The sequence below is a fragment of the Liolophura sinensis genome, chromosome 13 (genome assembly GCF_032854445.1).
Source record: "Liolophura sinensis isolate JHLJ2023 chromosome 13, CUHK_Ljap_v2, whole genome shotgun sequence".
In the NCBI taxonomy this organism is placed as follows: domain Eukaryota; kingdom Metazoa; phylum Mollusca; class Polyplacophora; order Chitonida; family Chitonidae; genus Liolophura; species Liolophura sinensis.
This window is the reverse complement of record NC_088307.1, coordinates 11037528-11061373: the sequence shown is the minus strand read 5'-3', so window position 1 is coordinate 11061373 and position 23846 is coordinate 11037528. Positions and strand designations below refer to the sequence as shown.

General features: G+C 39.8%; 1 protein-coding gene across 1 annotated transcript in view; it reads left to right on the top strand.

The window, feature by feature from the left end:
* Positions 1-23846, top strand: part of LOC135480852 (uncharacterized) — a 49308-nt gene continuing 25462 nt past the window's right edge. Inside the window, exons 1-5 of the mRNA XM_064760782.1 lie at positions 1-281; positions 6937-7075; positions 10436-10544; positions 11670-11775; positions 13789-13929. Of these exons, the coding sequence (XP_064616852.1) occupies positions 194-281; positions 6937-7075; positions 10436-10544; positions 11670-11775; positions 13789-13929 (583 nt within the window). The 5' untranslated portion in view covers positions 1-193. The remainder of the gene's footprint in view (positions 282-6936; positions 7076-10435; positions 10545-11669; positions 11776-13788; positions 13930-23846) is intronic.

Here is a 23846-nt window from a genome sequence, read left to right as displayed (position 1 = left end):
GTTTTCTCCGAAAATTGAAGGGAATTCCATTCAAATTCTAATTTCTCGACCGCTTGACTTTCTTTAGACAACGCACATTTCCTTCAACGTACATGATCCCTTCCGGACTATACAGTCCTGAAAACTTTAAAGTGTTCACCTTATAGTGAATCAACCGCTGATCAGACACGGACATACACATCCAAACGCCGACATGGGCGTGAACAAAGCATCAGTCTCCCTGCTGTTCCCCTGCATTTTGTTGATGGGATATTCTGTTATGTCTTCCGGAGATAAAGTTGGTAAGTTGGATCCAATTCTTATTCTTTTAGGGGAATTTACTCTCGCTTTGCCCAGCGTTACGCTTTTGGGAGTAGGGGGTAGGGTGGTGGTTACCTTTTCTTGGAGTTGTCAGTTAATCAGTTCTAACACTTTGTTCGATCGTAGGTAGATTATATCAGCTACGCAGTCACTAAAGAGCGAATGGTTGTGTCTCTAGGTCCAGTAAACCGATTAAGGTAGAATTTTATAAACTGATAGAACAAGTGACACAACACCACTTTGCTCAAAGCGTTTTCATATCTTGAAAGCTGTGAAAATATACCGAGTACCATATTTGTCACATGACCCAAAATGGTTGAATTTGAATATAAGCAATTAGACAAGGTAAGGTCTACTAATGACGTGGTCTTATTCCCAATGTACCGGTATACGTGTGTGGTAAATTCTGATGAAAATCCGAACAGTTACATTTACATATTACGTGACAGAAAACAGTTACTTCTTTAAAGCTAAAAATGACTTAAATGACAGGACAGCACATGTACTGTGTTAGTGTCAGAAATCCTTCAACTGTGTAAGTGAACACAAAAGATATTATTGTTTTGTTTTTGTTTCTGCTTTTTTTTTTTTGCTTTAAACTCGGCATTTCAACTCATGTCACAAAATAAGACCCCGAGTTGAGCACCTGCATTTATCCCGAAATTTTATAGTGATGTGACGAGAAACCGTGTCTGCTTTAAAGCTGAAAAGTAGTGAAGCAATAACCTCGTATGTCTAAAGTCTGAGTGTTAAACTGTTGAACTCTATTTGTGAACATTAAGGAAACAGGGGATTAAACTTGGCACTTTAGTTCATATCGCAAACGTCATCCAGTAAAGTCCTGCAGTTTTACATTTAAGCCGCCAGGAGATGTCCCAAATTCCCTGATAACCTAAAGGCCAAGACCGACACGGGGAAAACAAATTTCAAAAGCGTGCATATTAGTGATTTATAGCTGGCTACGTGTACCTATATTTTATTTTGCATTTTAAAAAGATGTGTATATTTGTCAGAGAAAAAACTTTCCCACGCTGTGGCACGTTGTCTGTATTGCAAAGGTATTTTCCTTTGCATGTCATCCGCATGGCTGCATGACTTTCTAACGTGTGACTGTGTGTGGCCCGTTGTCTGTATGGCTAAGGTGTTTTCTTTTGCATGCCATCTGCATGAAATAGACTTTCTAACGTGTGACTTTGTGTGGCACGTTGCCTGTAGTGCTAAGGCAATTTCTTTTGTATGCCATCTACATGAAATAGACTTTCTAACGTGTGAACGTGTGTTGCACGTTATCTGTATTGCTAAGGTATTTTCTTTTGCATGGCATCTGCATAATATAGACTTTCTAACGTGTGAACGTGTGTGGCACGTTATCTGTATTGCTAAGGTATTTTCTTTCGCATGTCATCTATATGAAATAGACTTTCTAACGTGCGACTGTGTGTGTGGCACGTTGCCTGTATTGCTAAGGTATTTTCTTTCGCATGTCATCTATATGAAATAGACTTTCTAACGTGCGACTGTGTGTGTGGCACGTTGCCTGTATTGCTAAGGTGTTTTGTTTTGCATGCCATCTGCATAAAATAGACTTTCTAACGTGTGACTGTGTGTGCCACGTTGTCTGTATTGCCAAGGTATTTTCTTTTGCAAGCCATCTGCATAAACTAGACTTTCTAACGTGTGTGCAGTGTGTGGACCGTTTTTTGTACTGCTAATGTATTTTCTTTTGCGTGCCATCTACATGAAATAGGCTTTTTAACGTGTGACTGTGTGTGGCACATTGTCTGTATTGCTATGGTAATTTCTTTTACATACCATCCGCATGGCTACATGACTTTCTAACGTGTGACTGTGTGTGGCACATTGTCTGTATTGCTAATGTAATTTCTTTTACATACCATCCGCATGGCTACATGACTTTCTAACGTGTGACCGTGTGTGGCACATTGTCTGTATTGCTAATGTAATTTCTTTTACATACCATCCGCATGGCTACATGACTTTCTAACGTGTGACTGTGTGTGGCATGCATGCTCTCAGTGTATAAAACCTTCCTGACGTATATTGGGTTTTTTCTTATCATTTGTGTGGTTGTGTAGAATAGGTACTCTCTAACCGAACTCTATCTGACATACTCTGGCAATTTTTAGTGTGCGGAACGTCTGCCAATATAACCGAGTTTAAGATTTTTTTTTTAGAAAAGACAACAAATGATATAAATTGAGCTATTTAGGAAGAGCGATTTAAACAAACGTAAACGACCAGACATTTTTATGACGTGCTTGGTAACTCTGAAGGTAAATTTTTAACCAGGAACTCTCACGCTGCGAAGAGGTGCGCCATGTTATAGCAACCGGAAACACGATGTCGCGTCCGTCGTACCCAAAGTACATGTGATTACAATAACACATGCGCATTTCGGGCTATTGGTCCAAGTTCTGTTCAGTATTGGACTGAAAGATGAAGGAGTGCTTAATGAATTTTAGACTGACGATGCATTATAAATCTCTGCATGTTCAAGTCCATGTTCGATACAACCCAAAACTGTTTGCTCAATGTAACCCCCTACCCCGCTGGTGGTTATCAAAGTAACGAAATGTTATGACTTCACTACCAGCAACCAGAGCGAAAACGTTACGTTCATTCTAGGCTGACATTTCCATATGTAGATGACAAAAATGCAAGTTGCATGTGGCGGTATGGCATGGTACCCACGCGATATTTAGATGTTAGATATGTATTTTTGAGGTTAAGTTGATATGTGTACTGCGTAAATAGTAATGAAAATGAATGTTCCCGTGTACACTATAAAGCAAAGCAGGGATCGGATGAGGTAACCAGAAACAGCTGCGTTTTGATGGTGCTTGGATTACCTCAATTTGGGCGCTTTTGTTCACTTTGAACCGCTGCATATCGGTTGTATAACATCACAAATATGCAAAGTTATGCTTTTTAAGCTTCATGTGAGATACTTTATCGATGTATATATGCATCTGGTCTGTTCTTGTCTTTCCTCTTTAACATGTCCCCATAGAACAGTTGGTAAAGCGTCTGTTCGGGCGCGGTGGATCCAGCGTCAATAATGGGTCGAGTTACACCTAAGACGTCAAAAGGGAAGTTGTAACTTCCTCGCTTAGCGCTCAGCATGAAGGGGATATATAATAGACTGATACATAACGACTGGTTCACCCGTATCAGTACAATGCCTCGGGTGGGTTGGCTTACTTGCCTTTGGTAAGCCGTTTCAGTGAAGCAGCACTGTGTAGAAGAGCGGTCGAAATCCGTCCTGCAACAAGTAGGCACATTACATGCACTCCAAATATTCCTTCGTCGTCATATGACTGAAAAATTGTTTAGTGCGACGTTGAACTCCAAGCATTCACTCACTCACTCTTTTCTCTTTAAGACCTGTTTGACTGGTGTTTCGCGCCGTACTCAAGAATATTTCACATATACGACGGCGGCCAGGAGGAAACCTGGCAGAGAACCTGGGGAAACCCACGACCATCCGCAGGTTGCTGCCAGACATTCCTGCGTACGGCCGGAGAGGAAGCCAGCCTGAACTGGATTTGACCCCACACCGATAGCATTGGTGAGAGACTTCTTTTTTTTTTATACGTTACTTTGCTCTGTAGAATGTGTGTATATATGTGTGTATATTTTACTCAGCTATCAAACTGAGAGTTGCATATTATCTTCGATGGATACGTGCTTTCAAAGTATTTGCTATAATGATGGCATTGCCTACCAAATGCAAATCTTTATATTTAAGTGCGTTTGCAATTTCAAGTGTATATAGAGTCTCAGAATGAAAGGCAACAGAGAGCTGTCTTCAGAAATGCTTCATATCATTTTTTACATTTTTTTTTATCAAGAAATTCTCAACAGCAATTATTTTGTAAGGTGAAGTTTCGAGATCATATTTTTCAAAGCCTTTTGTATAATTTTCAGCGACTAGAATTCATAAAATGCTTTTAGAACAGTACCAAAGGAATGAATCGAAGATGAGTTTATAGAAGGCAATTATATTTAAATGTTACATAGACAAATGCGAAAATTCTTATGAAGAAAGTGATGTGTGACCTTCATAAACTCCATTTAAAGGTGGTCCAAAACGACCACCATATATTATCCCACCTCAAATGATTTTTTCTAGAAGGCATCACAAATTCTAAAAGTATAAACGAAAATAATGTACTAGTTTTACAGTTTATTTTATCATTTCGTTTATATTCACTATAATGTATTCCACACTATCCGCACACTTTTGTTCAAAATTACTGTGTGTTCTATGATATCTGTGTTTTTGTGTGACTATGACACAGGCTGAGAAACGTAACTATATGGTAGGTATTAGCTATTTATATATGAAAGGTTCTTGCCAACGTTACTGTGATGTGCACACTGCACTATAAAAAATAATCTGTTTAATTTGGCAGAAAGTGTGTTGTCTGAGTGATGGCAGAATGTATCTGCTATTATAGCATAATATTGTGTAACATTCAACATAATGTCCTCCCATTCTAATAGAATGGTTATGCTGAACTAATAGAATATGTGTGTCACATTTAACAGAATGATCTGCTACATTAACAGAACACATTCTTGCATCATTGCGATAACAGACTTTCTTTGAAATTTAACGGATTAATTTTTTCAGTGTACTAGTATCTGTATATTTTGGCGTTTGCTAGCGTATCTGTTTGTTGTGTATCTGTGTATTTGTGCTTGAACTAGGCTTGCTAACACAGGTGTGTTTTATCTACTATCTGTATGTGTATCTCGCCTATGTACAACTAGTTCTGACCAGTGATCCCTGTGTGCAGCATTATAGCGGTGCATTCATGTATCTACTGGTTCTATATTTAACGTACAGCTGCGAACTGCAGGTAAATGTACTTAAATATAATTACGTATGTAATTGTTGAGGAAAGCTACAATCAGTAAGAGGCAGACTAACATTGAACTATATTATTAAATTAAAATATTACGCTATCATTGAGTATCGGAAAACAATTCCTCTAACAGTACGCCTCCGGGACAGTTTTTACTCATTCGAAATATGAAAGTGGAAGCCTTGATCTGATTGTAGGACTAATGTTTGAAGGATACATTGGTTCTTAAGTTTTAATATATAGTATATGATGTGGCCTAACATATAAAACTACAGAGAAGTTTGTCAGCTATTTTGCTGGGGCGTAAACATGGCTTCAAAGTACAGTTTTCTTAAGGTCCCATCGGTCAGTCCGGAAATTAAGTAGCCTGTTGTGCTGACCTCAACGGTGACAGCTGTTAAAACAGCTTTGCGCCAATATGGCCCAGCGTTGAGATGGCTAGCTTCAATCTCTTTTTCATGATTGCACCCAGTAAGAGGCTGAGTCTCTACTGGTATGTTTCTCCATTTCGAGTATCTATTGTATGACGTCATAATTACAAGTTAGTCAGGGGGAATACAGTGTGACTTAGAGATATGAAGCGAAAGCCGCAGGCGTATGTTGATGTTATAAGGTCAAAGGGTACATGAAACGATGCTAAGAAACGAAGAGTATGATGTTAAGGAATATGTCGAAAATTATTTTCAGCATACTGAGGCATGACTGGTTCAAGAGTGTATTATTGGGTTAATCTCCGGGGGACTATATACAAGATGCGTAAAATTCCTGTAAGGCGAAATCATGATTTATCGGAAATTTGGCACTATGTTTCGCATTACATTACCTGTACCCCTTTCAAACCTGTACAATATTTTGGCTATGGTGGAGGAGGGAAAGCACCCTGTGAAGTGTAATATTGCAATCTAACACTACAATACTTAAAATTAAGACTTAACACGTGTAATGTGAAGGATGTGAAAAAAACCTTGTAATCTCATATGGTTATGTTACAACTCGCAAACAATCATTAATCGCCTTTAACATTTATAAGCGTTGGCCCGCATAATCTCTCATTTTGACACTAAGAAAATGTTGAAAATTTATGTTCGTTTCAAGAGAGTAATATCATAGGGAGAAAAGATTTAGGATAATGGTGGTGTGGAAGTAGAAATTAGAACAAAACGCATTCTGTCAAGGGAAGCACGCTGATTGTCATTTAAACTGTAGTTGAACGGCGATAACCGTTTCGTACCGTGTGATAGCCACTGCTTCAGTCGATGGGGGATAATTGAGGGGTCTGGGGGAGAGGGAAAGTGGCGGAGAGAAAATTAATATAATTTATCATCTGCTGAACAACATCAAAAGCCATTCATCAATTTGTTGTAACTCGTGCACTTCTGCCTATTACTTTGGAAGTTCAAGGTAGTGTTCCCACACAAGGAAAATTGTTGACGTACATGTAGTCTTATATTTGTCCACACCATGTTCATGGTATCTGGTGAAAAAGTTTAGCAAATCCAGGTTTCCGCGAAATTATTTTAACAATGTCTAAACGTTTCTATATTTCTGTTTTACTTGTGTTTATATATTTGTCCGGAATATACTGAGAAAAATGATGTCGTTTATACAGTTATACACAGATTGCATAGGATCCGATGTTTTCCCTGCGATCTACAGATAGAGGCAATCGTATTGTTCAATTATAGATCGTCAGAAATTCTTTTTCAAAAATATAGAATTAAACAAAATATTCATTTGATTTCAGTTTACCAACTGACCGTTGAGACATGTGGAACCAGGTTGGCTGGTACAGAGTCTGATGTGATTGTTTCATTGTTCAACAAAACTGGTGCAAAGTCAGAGACGACGATCTCCGGAAAAGGAGGAAGATTAGATATAAACAAGTAAGTATAGACAAATTTGACATGCCTTGGCGGGACTTTACCACTAGTATGACAGGTAAAAACATGTATTTATTTATTTATTTATTTATTTATTTATTTATCTGTCTGTTCATTTTTTTTTTAACATCATATACTCAAGAATTATTCACATTTACTATGACGTCCAGTATTATGGGTGCTTGAAACCGGAGTATCTAGGAAAACCAGGGACCTTTGGCAAGTTGGTGAGGAACATTCCCACATGCGACGCATATATATACGCACAACACATTGGTGGAAGTCAGTGGTCATAAGCACTTTTATAGATTCCGCAAAACGCCACTTGATGGTCGACCGCTTCTCACCGAAGCCCAACAAGCATTGCTTAATGTGGCAGTGTACATACATATACACATACACATACACACACACACACACGCACGCCCGCCCGTTTTTGTCATCGAAAGTTATTTTCATTAGTTCCTCCCAAATAACGCTATGTATACATATTGATTTTGTTTGAAAAACAAATCCCGCACCTAACTCACAACATCGTGGAGAGGTCAGTTTTGGGTGTTTAACGTGCCTGAATAGGAGACTGCGTTAACAGGTTGTTAACGGGCCAGCGCGGGGCAATGACCCTCTCATCAATGCGGTCGTTGTCAGTTCAAGTTCAGCTCATACTGGCTTCCTCTACTGCCGTACGGGAGAAGATTTGGCAGCAATTTGCAAATGGTCGTGGGTTTCACTTGCGCTCTGACTGCTTTTTCTCACGATAATGCTGGCTGCCGTCGTATTGGTGAAATATTCACATATAAATAAAATAATGAGCATATCCCCACCCATTTTAGAATTCTCTGATTTGCCCCACCGTGTGGTGAAGTGAAGGTGGCTTAAAGGGACGATACGATGATGTCGAAATTCCGCATTGCCCTGGAAATGTTTCCACTGAGCTTTGTTCAGTTTCCTCCCACTGTGAATCCTTTCTTAAAAGTTCTGTAATTCCAAAGTCGTGTAAAGCAGTTGCTGAACTGAATAAAGCTCGTGACCGCTAGCTACGAGGCACGTGTTCAGTCCTACTCATGCATGGTGATTTTTTTATTCATTAATTATTTGTTTTTTTGACTGAAAGTTCTCAAGCCTTACTGAGGAATATTTCACTCATACAACAGGGGCTGGGATTGTGGTAGGAAACCGGGAAGAGCCCCGGGAAAACCCTCGACCATCTGCAGGTTGGTGTTAGTAGTTGAATATCCTCGTGTCGCGTTCTGTCTTCGTTTTCAAATTTTATGGAATTTTGAAATCAACAAGTAACGGATTTTACACCTCCGTCACAACTTCCTCGTCATTGTTTACAGAAACGGGAGAGCAAATTACATGTATATACACAGCAGCGTCCCTGAACGCGTTTGGCATATAAAGTTACCTCCCTTTGGTACCATCGAATACTAAAAAGTAGGGCTCTCCAGGATCCAATATCACACTCATTCTAAAATAGGAATGTACCTATTTCCTCGGTTGAGATTACATTTCTAATATACTTGGCCTCGGACCCCCAATAATTTTCCATAAGCGACAATGTTAACGTCTAGCGCTGTAGCTCAGTCCCAAATATTCCGTGGCCAATAAGCTTTGGTGCATACCTGGCCCAGCCTGTGAGAAAGAAGCCATAAAAATCTTGACATAGGTTGACCGTCAAAATCTGGATCTTTCCATGCCGGCAGCTGGGAGGCGTGCCTAGCAACGCACCTATGCACCAAAAATGGACGCCTGGGAGCAAAAAAAGACTTTATACCCTAAAATCCACAGAACTACAATCGGCCCTACCGAAAAAGCGGAAGTTGTAATGGGGGTCTGTGTCCTATCACACCAGCCAACTTTTTTCAAAATCAATAATTTTTGCACCATATAATTCCTGACACTTCTGAACCTCACAGGCAAAATTAGGGCTTGATACATGCAGAAACTTTGGAATTGGAAGAATTCAAGTTGGGGTACCCCCGTCTTGGACATGTGTCTTTTTTCAGGGCAAAAAAACTCTGAATGGTAAACCGAAAAACGGAAGTTGCAATGGGGGTCTGTGTACACTTGGGCGCCATGCTTTTTACAACAGCGACATTGAAAGCGAGGCTGGATCATCTGATCTGAAAGGACTACGTCTGCTGTAGCCTATATAAGCAGCCCCATGCGTGAGCGAACGTACCATACTGGTGCTACTGGCGCGATTCACATACGTTCGAACCATAACAGTTTAGATATATTTATAGGTCGGAACGCGCGCTAGCGCAGCGTAATGACCCTGGAGCCTCTCACCAATGCGGTCGCTGTGAGCTTCCCCTCCGACTGTATGTGGGAACGTCATCCAGCAACCTGCGGATTGTAGTGAATCGCCCCCCCCCCCCCCCCCCCGGGCTCCGCCCGGTTCCCACCCACCATAATGCTAGCCGCCGTCGTAAAAGAGAACGGCGTAAAACACCAATAAAATGAAAAAATAAATAAATATTTTGGAACAGGGGCGGGGGTGGGTGGGTTTAATATAGTTGGTTGTTAAGAGCACACTTACCACTTGATCTTGCAATAACAGAGGGATTCAACAATAGCTACCGCGAGTTCCTCACTGTGTTCTCTACGCGGGATGACTCATTTTCTTATAAGCATAAGCATAGGCTAATATACGAGAGTTCTGTCATTCCCAGTCTCTAACATCTTTTTTCTCATATGCCACACGAAGAGCGGAGACCCGCTATGTCTTCAGCTCTACGGAAATGTCAAGATTTGAAAATGCCACGCAATTACTTCTTCGAACTCGCTTTTCGTCCTGCCTGTTGTGGGCAACACCATGTTGAATAACCTAATATTCATTAGCTATAATGTAAGTAGATAGTTTTACTTTATTTTGGATCTTTTTGATTTTTTCAGATACTGGTTGGTGCTTGACTTTTATACTACTGACACAGATTTAGACTCGATGATTCTGAAAATACTTATTAAATATCTGATACTCCTCTATCAACAATTATTCTCAAATTTTGGGGGGAAATCACTACGCCCATCTATACATGAGCCTTGTCTCCGTATCGTTGGATCACTTAGAAAGGCACGTGATCTTGATTGATATCACACCAACAGGATGGTCACGTGGCACGATTAAACTGATCTGATTGGACCACATTTGTAGCTATATAATAAATACAGTTCGTTCCGGATCAGTTGTTTCCCACCAATGTTGAGTGCTAAAATGTGTCAGTGTTAGTGCATATCGGTTTCTTCCAGTCATAAAATCTAAATTCGCAGTATAGGTGAAAACATCATCGTTAATGATCATTCAAACAAATAATTAAGCCTGTAATAAGCAATTCCTAATTTTCCCCTCCCTTACAGGACGGATATTTACTATCTGACATCAAAGGACGCCGAGGACCTTGGTCCCGTATGTAAAGTCAGGCTTCATTTGACGAACACTGGTAGCCAGGCGTGGGCACTGAGGCGTGTAAGTTTCTTTTATACTATGTACAACCGAATGTCGCCGCCGTGATTTTCAATGATCCAGGAGCCTCTCACCAATCTCGCTGTAAGTCCAACTGATGCCAGCTGGCTTCTTCTCTGGTCGTTATGTGAGAAGGTCTGAAAGCAGCCTGCCGATGGTCATATGATTCCTCGCACTCTACCGGGTTTTCATTCCATCATAATGCTGACTTCCGTAGAATTAGAGAAATGGTCTTGAGTACGGCGTAAAACACCATTGAAATAATCAAACAAATACACAATCAAATTTATTTATTTCATTATAGATTGTTTAACACGGTATCCAAGAATGATTCTTACACGTGTATGTGACAGGGCACTGATCGGCTGATTGTCAACATGTGCATAGATTGATCGAGTGCACTTCGGATTCAAAAAGAATGTTGACTTCTGTCTGGTTATATAAAAAACGCTGTATCATGCAGATGTTTGGGTCACTTCCTGAAGTAACGTTTTACTTTTTGTTTAGATTTTATGATTTTAAACAAGGCTTTGAGCATTACGCATTTTTCACGATCAGTAAAGTTTATGATTTCAGCAACCAGGAAGACTAAACAGCTCGTATCCGTGGTACGATTAACAGGTGACGTCATCGATTATTTGTAATTACGTCACAGTTGAGTAATGTATATATAGGAATACTCCAAGCTGACTACTAAAAGCCAATGGTTCACAGATGGAACTAATTGACATATACATGTTAAAATAAAAACTGTTATTTTGGCCACTCTAGCAGACATGTCACATGTTTCTAGAAAACACCAATGATTTGGAGAAAAAGCTGGAAATGATTTGCCACCCTATGGTTTAGCAAAAACGAATGCGTGTCTAGTCGTATACTTGTAACACATTTATGGATAAGGCGTCAGGGCTGAAATAAAAACAGCAAGACGTTTGAACATTAATGCGTGTGTTTTTATAAATACATGTCATGCGTCTTTAATATTTACAGTTTTATTGCACAAAAGACCGGGTTATGCCTAGTTTTCTTCCACCATACTGCGATAGCCACCGTCGTATGGGTGAAATGTTTTTGAGTACGGCGTAAAACACTTATATTATAAATAATTCATCTTTTCCTTTTCTTCAGTTAACGGTACGTCATTCGACAACAAGTGACGTTGGAACATTCGGCAGGATAAGCTGCCCAGATGAGAACAAAATTGGCGAAAAACCGGTGACATATAAACGTAACGGTAAGTGACATGGTCTTCAACCTGATCGTGTGTCGAGCGATCTTGATAAACTGCACTGTGAGTGCAGTGTGAGTCTGAGTGATATATTATTAGGCACTGTTGTAGAAAACCGAGTGCCTAAACCAAAAGATGTTGTTCTAAATTTATTTATTTATTTGACTGTTGTTTTTCGCCGTACTCAAGAATATTTCACTTATACAACGGCGGCCAGTATTTTCATGAAAGGAAACCGGGCGGAGCCCGGGAGGAACCCACGACTATCTGCAACCTGCTGAGGGACGTATTATTCTTAAAGACTAAGAAAAACTACAACGAAGTATATATCAGGAGAAAGACCAATATACACTGTCCTGGACAACAGAATATTCCCAACCGGGCAAAATGTTTTTAAAAGGATTCTACGACTGTCTGTTTTCATTGACGTCACATCCATATGTTTGAAATTGTTCCTTTTTAATAGCTATTGAGCGAATGCAGTCTGTATCTAAATGTATATGCATATTGAATACAAAAGTCTTAAGCGGTAAACTCCATGAGACGTCAGTGGTCACAGTGGTCACAGTATATTAAATGTATTTTTTTCTGTTAAAAAACATTCTGAAACAGTAATAACTAATTAGCGCTACATGCATTTTTCTGGACAGTGTTGACTGGTTTATCACGTGGAGTATACTTTATTTTGGGGTTCTCTTTGCTTTAAAGTCACAACAGACGACACAAGAACTATGGAGAAATACTTTGTCCAGTGCTGTCACGCCATGCCTCGGGATCACGACGCAATTTCAGGACTTTAGTTAAAATTTCAGTAATTAAAGTTCGTGTGTTTTCCTTTCCGTTGTTTTAGTAAAAATTTGCTGTATAATAACTTACTCAGAATTTACAGTGTCAAGCAATACTCTGACCTTATTACATGAGAAATAGCAGTTTTAAAGTGATTTAAGGTTTATATTTAAGTCTACGATCGTTTAGTGATTCCGAGTACGCAGGTCACTCAGATAAAGGACTTAAGATGTATCGTTGGCAAACATCAATATTTATCCTAATAGTGAACTGCTATCTCTATTATAAACAAACTAGTTCTATCACATAGCTGTAACAATACCAGTATGAGTAACAAAGGTAGCAACACCTTGAGCTTGTGCTGGTGAACAGTATTTGCACATGCTTCCTTCAACAATAAATTAGGCCACCTTCTGGCAAGATCATTCACTTATGGGTCTATGATTTCAGCGTTTTTGATCCATCCCCTCTCTACAGGGACGAGGTTCAACATATCATGTAAATGACAAAACTAAAAAAAAATAATCTAATGGATTCTGGTATAATTTTCTAAACAACTGCATTTATTAAACAATATAATGGGAGTAATTTTGTAAATTGCAAGAAAATATCACAAAATTTTAAACTTTGCTCTTGAAAGAGGAGGTTGTAACTTCCTCCCGCGGTGCATTAAAAGGATAGTACAACGACTGGGCGGCATATTTATCTTCGGTAAGTCATCCCAGTGAAGCAGCACTAGATAAATTTCGGAATACATACATTTTGTAGGTCACATTTTCCATCGGGTTGAAGTACTTGTTGAGTTTTGCAACAGCTCCATCGACTGCGCTTACTTGACTGCATGGAAGACAGAGAGTGCGTTTTTTGACGGCTTCTGCTACTCTCTTTATGCAGAAAACCGTAGCCGTAAGTCTACTCAACCGATAGGATAGGACAGTCTGGTTTAGAGAGACTACGCTTCTGTTAGAAATTCCAAAAGATTGTATTTCTGTTAGAGATTCCAAAGACTTTAAAAATGGTACTTGTTGCTGCCTCGCTTGGCGCTCAGCACTGAGAGGTGTCTTCGACATGATTCTTCAGTCGCGGACTTGCCCTGCCAAAGAAGACATAGTATGTGTAAAAACACATTGTCGTCCTGAAAAATTAAAACCCAAGCATTCATTCATTCGTTCATTCGCCTTAAATGTTAAATCACATAGGGAGGGCATTGCATATTTCTCGTTTACCATTCAGAACCTGCTGATCCATGGAAAGTTTGGGGAGAATGTAACTGTGAAACAAGAACCAGACGACGGTTACCTGACCCATGTAGGGACGCCGGAGGTGTAGATGATGAGAAGACGTGCACACCCGACAAAAGCGCCTGCGGTGAAAGTATATTGCCTGTTCCTTGTATATTGGCGAATTGCAATAATGCATAGCCTCTGACAAATTATATTGTAGGCTTAAACATATCTATTTGAACACTTGTTTGATGCAAGCTAAATTTTAATTTGCAACATTAGCACAAGATGAAAACGTTAGAGAAATTGAATGTGGAATCTATTTCAGTAAAATGAACAGAAAAAATGATAAAATATAAAGTTCTAGCAGTTTCGTACACTGGGCAAGCATTCCACGTGTATTGCAGCCTACCCTGGCTGATTGTGTCGCCTGGTTGAAACCAGCCCTTATTTTGCTAAAGAAGAAACGCATCTCATAAAATACGACCTCTCCCCCCGCCCCCACCCCACAAAGAACACTTTTTTTTAGCCTGGACTACCCACTGGACATTTTTTTTTTGCATTTCTGACCTTGCTTTTACAATGCTCAGTACATCTTGGCGTAAAGGACTGATAGCATTACTATGTTGTAACTATTACAGCATCCAACATGCAGAAAGCATATGGACACATCTTTGTCGACCACGTAGAATAGAAAATTCCAAGGCTAATAATTAAAGTGGTAAACCAGCCCTACCCAACCCACCCATATAGTTTCAAAATCATAGGGTGAAAAATACATCTGCTTTCATTATAGTACCTTATGGTTTAAAGTGAGTTACATGTAAAAGCAAAGTTGAAATAATTAAATGAGCTAGTTGTGCTGTCACAGCGTGGTGTTTATTTCGTTTCGTTTTCAGTACTTTGTGTAAATACTTATTGCACTGTATAATTAAGTGTAATAATTTATGCTGAATTTGCTATATTTTATTTTTAATAGGTAGATTTTGTCGGACATTCCAAACATGCTAAGGGTTAATATTATTCGGAACATTCCACTTGCTACAATCAAAATTATCCTGACTTTTCGTAGACTGTAACATAGTATACCAAAAATACGGGAGAACAGAGCATTGCCTAGCTCGCTTTTGAGAGGAGAGGGGCACTATACCGTACTGGAAAGTTTGTCATTGGCACGACGTCAAGTTTGTATATTAGCAGAGAAAACGGAAGCGCCTGATACCATGTGAGGTTTATATATCAGCGACATGTCTGATGAAACCTCCGTTCTTGGTCAGGTAAATTGTAAACCTTCTGACTTAAAGTCACAGCCAGTTTTAGTTTGCAGCCTCAGTGGTCACCGCAGTAATGTTGCGGTCAGAACATATATGCATATTTCACAGTGAGGGTAGAATATCGTAAATATTTTTCGAAAGACTGGTGGAAATGATAACGTCATCTTGCTATGAACGTCATGAAACGAAATGTTGCTTTTTCGACTTCATGTCGTCTGGGTGTAAAATGTTTATATATTTGTTTGGTATTTTACGCCGTACTCAAAAATATTTCACTAACACGACGGCGGCCAGCATTACAATGGGTGAAAGGCGGGCAGGGCCCAATGGAAACCCAACGATCATCTGACATAAGTGCTGACGGAGCTTTATGAGTCATTTATAGCCCGCGTGACACAACGAGCGTGACCGCATTTATTTTAATATGCTGGCAGTCAATAATGACACAAACTACATGTCCAACAAAAGCTTTGTCCGTACACATTTAACAACTGACATAGGGAGCAATGACAACTCCTCACAGTGCATCTGCTGTACTGCGTTCGATTTACGTAACTGACGGTTTACAAAATTTGTACAGAAATTTAAAACAACGCTGTGGTCATTGGGACACGGTTATGAGACAAAAAAACTTAGCCTTAATCTCTGATACTGATAACACTTTATGAAGATGCATTCTCGTTATCTACAGTGCGTACAACATCTGTTATGACTCCAACCAACACCTGAAACAGTTTTATTTGCTGAATGCTGATTAAACCGTTCTGCTTGTGAACAGTGGTGAGGTTATGCCCAAGCAAGCGTACATGCGTCGCACAGACGCCATGATCTATCGTGTCTGGTAGTGCCAGTGATGTAAAGCGAGGGTAGAGAAAAGCACATGCGCTGTAAGGAGTACGAGCAATACCACCCCATCTACATACAGGCGCACATCGCATACAACCAAAAGCAACAAGTGTTTATATTGGACACATGTTCACAGATACTTTTATGTGTTGCGCACTGCTTCCTTAAAGGCGGTTTTTTGAAATGCGTCTATGGAACTCGTCTTTGTGGGCTGCATATACCAAATATTCAGTACCCCCATGTCGACCCCTCTGGGTTTAAACCAATGACCTTCAGGACTGTAGTCGACCCCTCTACCACTGCAGAGACCAAAGGTAACTCCATGTCACTTAAATGTAGATAACCAGTAGAGTAACATTCTTTGTTTGTAACTGACCCCTGATTGACCCCTGATAGCCGATGGCGCCCCTTTGTATACCAGCATTGTGTCGATCATGGGAAGCCTCGAGTTCTCAAGTAAATCTAAAGAGACAACCAAAGAAACGGGAGCTAAAAAATTAATTTGATCTTCAGTTTTCAGATCCCACTGGGAGGGGTTTCAGTATCTCACGTCACGGTTAAATTTTTTTTCTGGTTTACAGCTCACGTAATGATGTTTGCTGTAATCGGTTCGGTTTTGGAATTTCTTGCGTTGCTTGTGATCGTCGTTGGGGCTGTCTCCTGTATTAGACACAATCAGCCGTAAGTATGAGCAATTTGATCTGAACACAGTTATTATCATCACCATCATCATCATCACCATCATCATCATCCAATAAGTAAGTTTCTCGGTCAAAGCTCCATTCTAATTGTTCAATCGGTTTAACTGTTTAACTGGTTGATCCAGTTAAATAGATTCATATTATCCTGGCAAACGGGGGATCTTAAATTCAACATGGCCATAGCTGTCGATCGATCGCTAAGTTAAAAGAGCAGCATTGCTATTCGAAGGTATATTCTAAAGGCAAAGCTTGTGCTATTGGGCACATTGAGTTGATGAGACATATCTAGTATAATGGGGAACCGGTCCACGTCCGCATTCTGTGATCAGAATGCATGATAATCTGTTTCTATGTTTCGCTTCGTCAATTCCTTCTTCTTCCGACAGGCCCGCCCCTACAGTTAACATCGAAATGCCTTCCCGACAAATAACCACTACCAATGGACTTTTTGGAAGTACAATTACACTGGAGACTTCCGGAGGAATGAACGAGTTTCAAGACGAAAATTCACTCATACCTCGTCACGGATTTAAGATGGAACATTTCAACAGGCCCCCTCAACCGGTTCCGTACATGAACCAGGAATTTGAATCCGAATACATTTATGGATGACGCTGTATATTTGTCGGCGATTGGATAGATATACACACCGTCGTGGTAAATTGCCCTGTTCTAACGTTAGAGTACACGAGCGTGGTCGACTGCTTATACTTTGTACCCAAGGCCCAACAAACAGTTGTCACAAGCCTGCTGACTCTGGTTTAGTGGTTAAAAGTGCTTGCCTTCAAAAAAACTGAGGACCACAAGGTGAGGGCTCAAAACCGATCTTCGACAGGGAATTTGAAGACTGTCCAGGTCTCACTGCCTTGGTGACAGATATGTGGAAGACAACATACGAGTGGGCGCATGCGCACTCGAACAATCATTGAACACCACTCATTTGCTACTAACATGGTGCTTATGTTTGTAAATCACATGTACGGCTGGAATTAGGTCGTTGTTTTGTCGTTTATAATACGCGTTTGTGGATTAATACCTGGAATTAGATCGATTTTTGTCGCTTATAACACCCGCTTCTGACAATGACTGCTCCCACAACTTCCCAATTAATACTTGCAATTTGATGGTATTTTATATCGATTATAATACACGTTTCTGACAATGACTGCTCGCCAAACTTCCCAGTTAAGACCTGGACTTAGATGGTGTTTATATGGTGTTTAACAAAGGTTTCTGAAATTGACTGTTCACATAGCTTCCTAATTAAAAACTTGCAGTTAGCTCGTGTTTATACCGTTTTTAATATCCGATTGTTATTTTTGATTTATACACATTATTCTTGTGTATACACATGCAATGTTTGTACTGACGGTGTATACTAGTGTATCTATCGTTTTCTGTTGTTTGAAGCATTTTTTGTTTTCAGCAAGCAGCAAAGAACTATGTCTTCTTTAAATTTCACTGCGTCATTAAGTTCAGCTTTTTTAGCACTTATTTTTTGTGGGATAATTTTAACCTGACCTTTTTGTATTTGTTTGCTTTATGTTGGGTGTCATTCGATAATGCATTCTTTGAAGTTCACTGCCCAGTGCGTTTTAGTAAAGCTAACACCTTACAGAGCCCCTGTGTTTTAGAGGTTGAACCTTAAAAACAAAATAGTATGTTCTTCACAGTTTTACCAATACAAATGTTTCACAGGTCGATCAGCAATCGGTTAATCAGAATGTCTGATGTCATCTGCCGGGCTCCTGTGCCATGTAGCTAACATCGTAAATAAGTTCCTTCTGGTACTTCTGGTAGCATTTTTTGTTAACTGACAGAACCAGGGATTTGACGCCTGCTGTGACATGGATCTGCTGGCAGTTCTGTGGGACCATGGCGTTTAAGCTACTGTTGTTGTTGGGACAGAGGTTTTTTGGCTTGTGGTGGATTTCTCGACGCATGTGGGCCACGCGTCGAAGTCGGTAACCGTACATCTTTGTTTTTCTTTTCTTTTTTTATATCATTATCAGCTATACGCACCATGATATATATTTCGTATTTCGAGGGGATCGTGTAGCATATCAATAAGAACCACTCCTGTGCAGTTAGAACGTAGATAGATTATACATTTTTGTTTATGTTCAGGTCATCTAACATTTGTATTCGGCGTGCTGTAAATCTATACATTTGCTTTTATTCTATTCATTTTGAATGTATTCCTCTTTATTCAGCTACATCTATACTCTATATACCGCTTAAGACTCACAGTTGTACGTGAGTTCAATAGTAATAATGGTAATAAGTCGAGGTATGACCACGTAATTGCAAGCTTTCGATGGCGGGATCATTGTCAAGCTTCGTGTGACGTGGTGATGCCTTGACTTCATTATTATTACTACATTCACTTTGCATTTCTTTTTTATACATATGCATGCGTATATAAGTAAAAAAAACAACTGTGTACATAGAGGAAAAATATGTGTAAACCAAATGTTTAAAACATTTACTTATTTTGTAATAAATTCTGGCATCACTCAGACAACAGACTTTCTGTTGAATTTAACAGATTATTTCTTTGAGAGTTTCAAAAGACCTCTAAATTCCTCTTAATACTTAGCGTCTAATATGGAACACTTTCATGTGAACTGCCACTGTCGGTTAAGATGCAGATCTTCTAACCGCTCTGACGGTTGTAGATATTAACTCTTTAGTTAAGCCGCTTGCTTTTTTCAAGAATTACGACAACAGAGACATAGGTTCAACCCCAGTCTCGCCCAAGGAATTTTTTTGCAACCCGCTTATGGTTTCGTTGTTGTTCTGGACTTGGTGGCATTTGGCGATCGACGGAGCTCTTATGCGTACTCTCGCAAAAAATAATGGGCTCCGCACATTCCGTTAATTTAACATACGGAATACATTAGACATTGTGTTATAATAACAGATTAAGTTCTAACATCACTCAGATAACAGACTTTCTGCTAAAACTAACAGATTATTTTTGTAGTGTACTCTTGCATGAAGTTTGCCTCAGACGAATTGCATACCACCTTTATGCATAGGTCACACGTGAGAAAGTTCGACAGTGACTCAACGAAGGTCGGTGGTTTACCGTAGGCATTCTGGATTTCTTGCCGATAGAAATGAATACCATCTCAAGTATGATGTTAGAAAAAAAAATCGGTTAAATCAAGTCAATCTCTCGCACAGACTTTAAGTGAGAGTTCATTCTATACCCCAAACAGGGATATATTGGCATTTCCTTTATCCCCTTTCAGTTATCGAGTCCTTGGTGATAATAAATTGTCGACTGCACTCGTGAGGTAGCTGAGGTATTTTTGCGTGAAGTTGCTTGAAAATATACCTGACTTTAATCAGCACGAGACACATTCTGAACATGCAAAAATACCTGTGTCTCACATGGGAAATTTCATCAGTGTCTTGACAAAGCCAGATGGTTTATATCGGAATCTCCTGTATCCTTGGCCAAAACGCAATGACTCAATAAATCTTCAGTATGGCGTCCAGCACCTATCAGTCAGTCAGTTAATCTGTCTGTTAACTGACCAACAATGTGGGCTGTACGGTTTTCAAATGGTACTGTTGGGTTCTGTCCTTCACTACAACCGTTACCGTACTCTCTGTCACTCGAGGTTGTGCGACAAATTCGTTGTGATACTCCACATGTATTTACATAATATGGCGCACGGATCAGTCCTCGGTGATGCCCAGTCGTGCAGCATAAAGAGTAAACCAGAACAGCGAGTGTCATAACTGGCAAATGGTTACACGTAATCGGAGAAATACTGCCTGTTGTCCAGTTACCCCAGTTAGGGTTTTATTCTAATTGTTCATTTAAATGCATAAATCAGACCAAATTACAAGAAATACTGCGTCTTGTCAATTTATTAATTTATTTGATTGGTGTTTTACGCCGTACTTAAGAATATTTCACTTATACGTCGGCGGTCAGCATTATGGTGAGAGGAAACCGGGCACAGCCCGTGGAAAACTCACGACCATCCGCATGTTGCTGGAAGACCTTCTAACGCAAGGCCTCTCGTCAATTTACCTCAGGATTTTATTCTATCTGTTTATGTAAATGCTTAATCAGTAGCAAATTACTCACACATATTTGCATCATGGCTTAACCAGTGACAGTTAAAAACAAATGCAGTGATCTTAATTAAAATGTATTAGGCGTCACAACACATTCCACACGTATTAGATGCCACAACACATTCCACACGTATTAGACGCCACAACACATTCCACACATATTAGACGCCACAACACATTCCACACGCAATCTCCTTCAGACAAAGCATTCAACAGTAATCCACACACGAATTGCTTATGTTACTCGATGATGTCTTTATTTTACGCTGAAATAGTCGGGATTGATTTCGCTCCCTCAATACTCGGGAAAAAAAGTATTCACCTTGACATATTCCAGTTTGATTAAAGACAACAAAAGTGTTGGGAAAACACGTACATGCATAAACTTCTAACGGCTTTCAGTCAAATCAAGTGAGTACAGATGTCGTTCTGCGGCTCCTCGAGTAGCCCATTCATTGTCAATAGCCGAGTCTTCAACGTTACTCTACCACACGGCTCAACCCATAAATTAAAAACTTTCAAAAAGGGTAATACAGATAATGCTCATTGCCAAAAACTGACTACTCAGTTCACCGCTTCTCGTGTATTCATTGTCAAAGGCTGACTCTTCAGTTTACCGCTTCTGATGTATTGGCAAAAGTTGACTCCTCAGTGTCACGATACTACCTGGTACCATCCAATACTTTAAAGCTTCCAAATCAGGTAATACGGTACGGAAGCTGTTCTCTACATCGCTAGATTATCGACTCGGATATCGTCAACACTGGGACAGGGGGAGATAACTCGTTAGGCTCAATGTCGTAAGTCCGGCCGAGACACAAGACCTTCTCTCCGCGTCTCATAAGAATGCGATGGTACAGGAATATAAAGAGAAGCAGAGCACCGATCAAACACAGCAGAGGGAACAGAAGTCCTAGCGCCAGGGCAGTGGTGGAAACTTTCCTCAGGAGAGCCTCGCTCTGGTTTTCTTGGTTGTAGAAGCAAGGGTACGAGTGGCCGAGTCTTCTGTGCGCGCGAACAAATGTGGCGACGTTATCGGCGTCATGGATTACGCTTCCATCACAGGAATACGTAGAGCACTGTCACAAAAAGGGAAAAAGTTTAATTATAAGCAATTAACAATAGAAATATTTATTTCAATAAAAAGTGTGAAAAGAAAGCTAAAATATAAAATATGTTTCATCATACAGTCAACTGAAAAGCATGCACAAAAACACTGTGACATTCATTTATTGTTTTTAGATTTTATGAAGAATGTTGACAGAGATTCATCTATATGAATTCTCTGATGGGCTTGATGAGCAATACTGACGGTATCTAGGAACTCTGACGTCACGTCACTTCTTTTCCTGATGTTGTCCAGAAGGAAGGAATCTTTGAGAACATTATTTCAGCAATCTTCTATTCATGGGCTAAAAAAGTTATGACATCAGAGTTCCTACACACTGACAGTATGATCCATAAAGGCCACCAAAGAATTCAAACTCCCTTAACTCTCTTCACAAAAACCTAAGCAAATAAATGAAAATATATTAATGCGTAGATTTAAGTGGTCTATAGAGGCTTTTTCTTACAATGAAAAGCATGGACAAAATGAAGAATTTTGTTGAAAGGGAGGTGATCACATTTTGGTAAAGTTCACAACATCTGATAAAACATTTAATACAGATGCTAAGTATGTTTTTGGACGGTGTTTAACATGCAGGCAAAAGTAAGGTTCTGCTGATGTCTCTTTCGGCCATATTGGACGGGATGAAACACGTGACGTAACAGATTCTTTTTAGTTGATAATCAGACTGTAACTGTCCTATTTCCATTTCAGATACAGACATACATGTAGATGTAGGAGTGTGCTAAATTAGAGCTGCCAAATGATGCTTAGCAGCGAGAAAAAATCTGCTCCGTCCATGTGGTTCAGGTTGTTGAATGTGGTCCACCTCGTTTTTCTTTCTTTATTTTTTTCTTTCTTTTTATTCTCTGTAAAAATATGAAAAAAAATAAATAAACAAAATGATCTCAAATGTTGAGCTGGTGTGACCGCTCCGGTTATATGGCGCTGGCCATGTTTGAAAACGTACGCAATCGATTAGTTGATACCAGTACGGCGTTTTCACTCTTACCAATGCGATCGTCCAGCTCACCAGAGGGAGTTTTTCCATTTCCGTCGTTTGCAAACAACCTGCTGATGGTCGTACGTTTTGCCCACTCTTTGACCGGTTTGCTCATCGCAGCCGCCGTTGTATAAGTGAAATAATAATAAGTAAGTATGGCGTAAAACACCAGTCGAATGAATAAATAAATAAATATTGTCGTCAGCCATTTAACAAAGTTAAAAGTTTACGTACTATTAAAGAGGTAAGTGATGCGTTTGGGGGAGGGGGGACTGGGGTATATCCAAAACAAAAATTATTTATTACCTTAATGGCTTCTTTGTCGTAGGTGACAGGTAAATATCCGTAATGAATGAAGTTATGAGCATCATCGAACAACGTGGCGTTGGGAACGTTCTTCCCGCTTTCAGTGACGTAAACCACTATGATCTCCACGCAGGGGTAGTGTGACGTACACCCGTGCCACCTGTCGCAGTGACAAGCAATCTGGCCAACATTCACCACTTTCTGAACAGTGCAGTTTGTGGCGCTGAAATGTCTCGTTGTATGGTAAGGCTTACCCAAGGCCAAACCGATTGCAATTATCGTGATTGGGCTGCCAATCAAGAAAATTACATCGAGTATAACCAGTACTAACCAGCATGCTTGCTTCTTAGTGCAGCCCATTTTGCCTTGAAATTGCCGATAAGCTACGCAATGAAGTGTCCGCTACTTTTTTAACAGAAGGCAACAAAAACTTAATTAAGGGTGTGAGTATACAGATTGACAACGCCTATGACGTATTGGGGTCGTTGTCACGGCTATACAAGTACAGCTGCACTCCTAAGTTTGTCATCAAGATTAGCATAAGCCAAGCGAATCATACACGTACAACAGAATCAATTCTCAAACTTTTCTGTTCCTACATACAACGTATGAGTCAACGTTGAGATGAGTAAGATAGCATTTTGGTTTTTACAAGCAGAGTTCCATGTGATACTGCTGTATCAGTTGGTATAACAAACACTATCACTAAAAGCGTATTAACGTCGGAGAGAA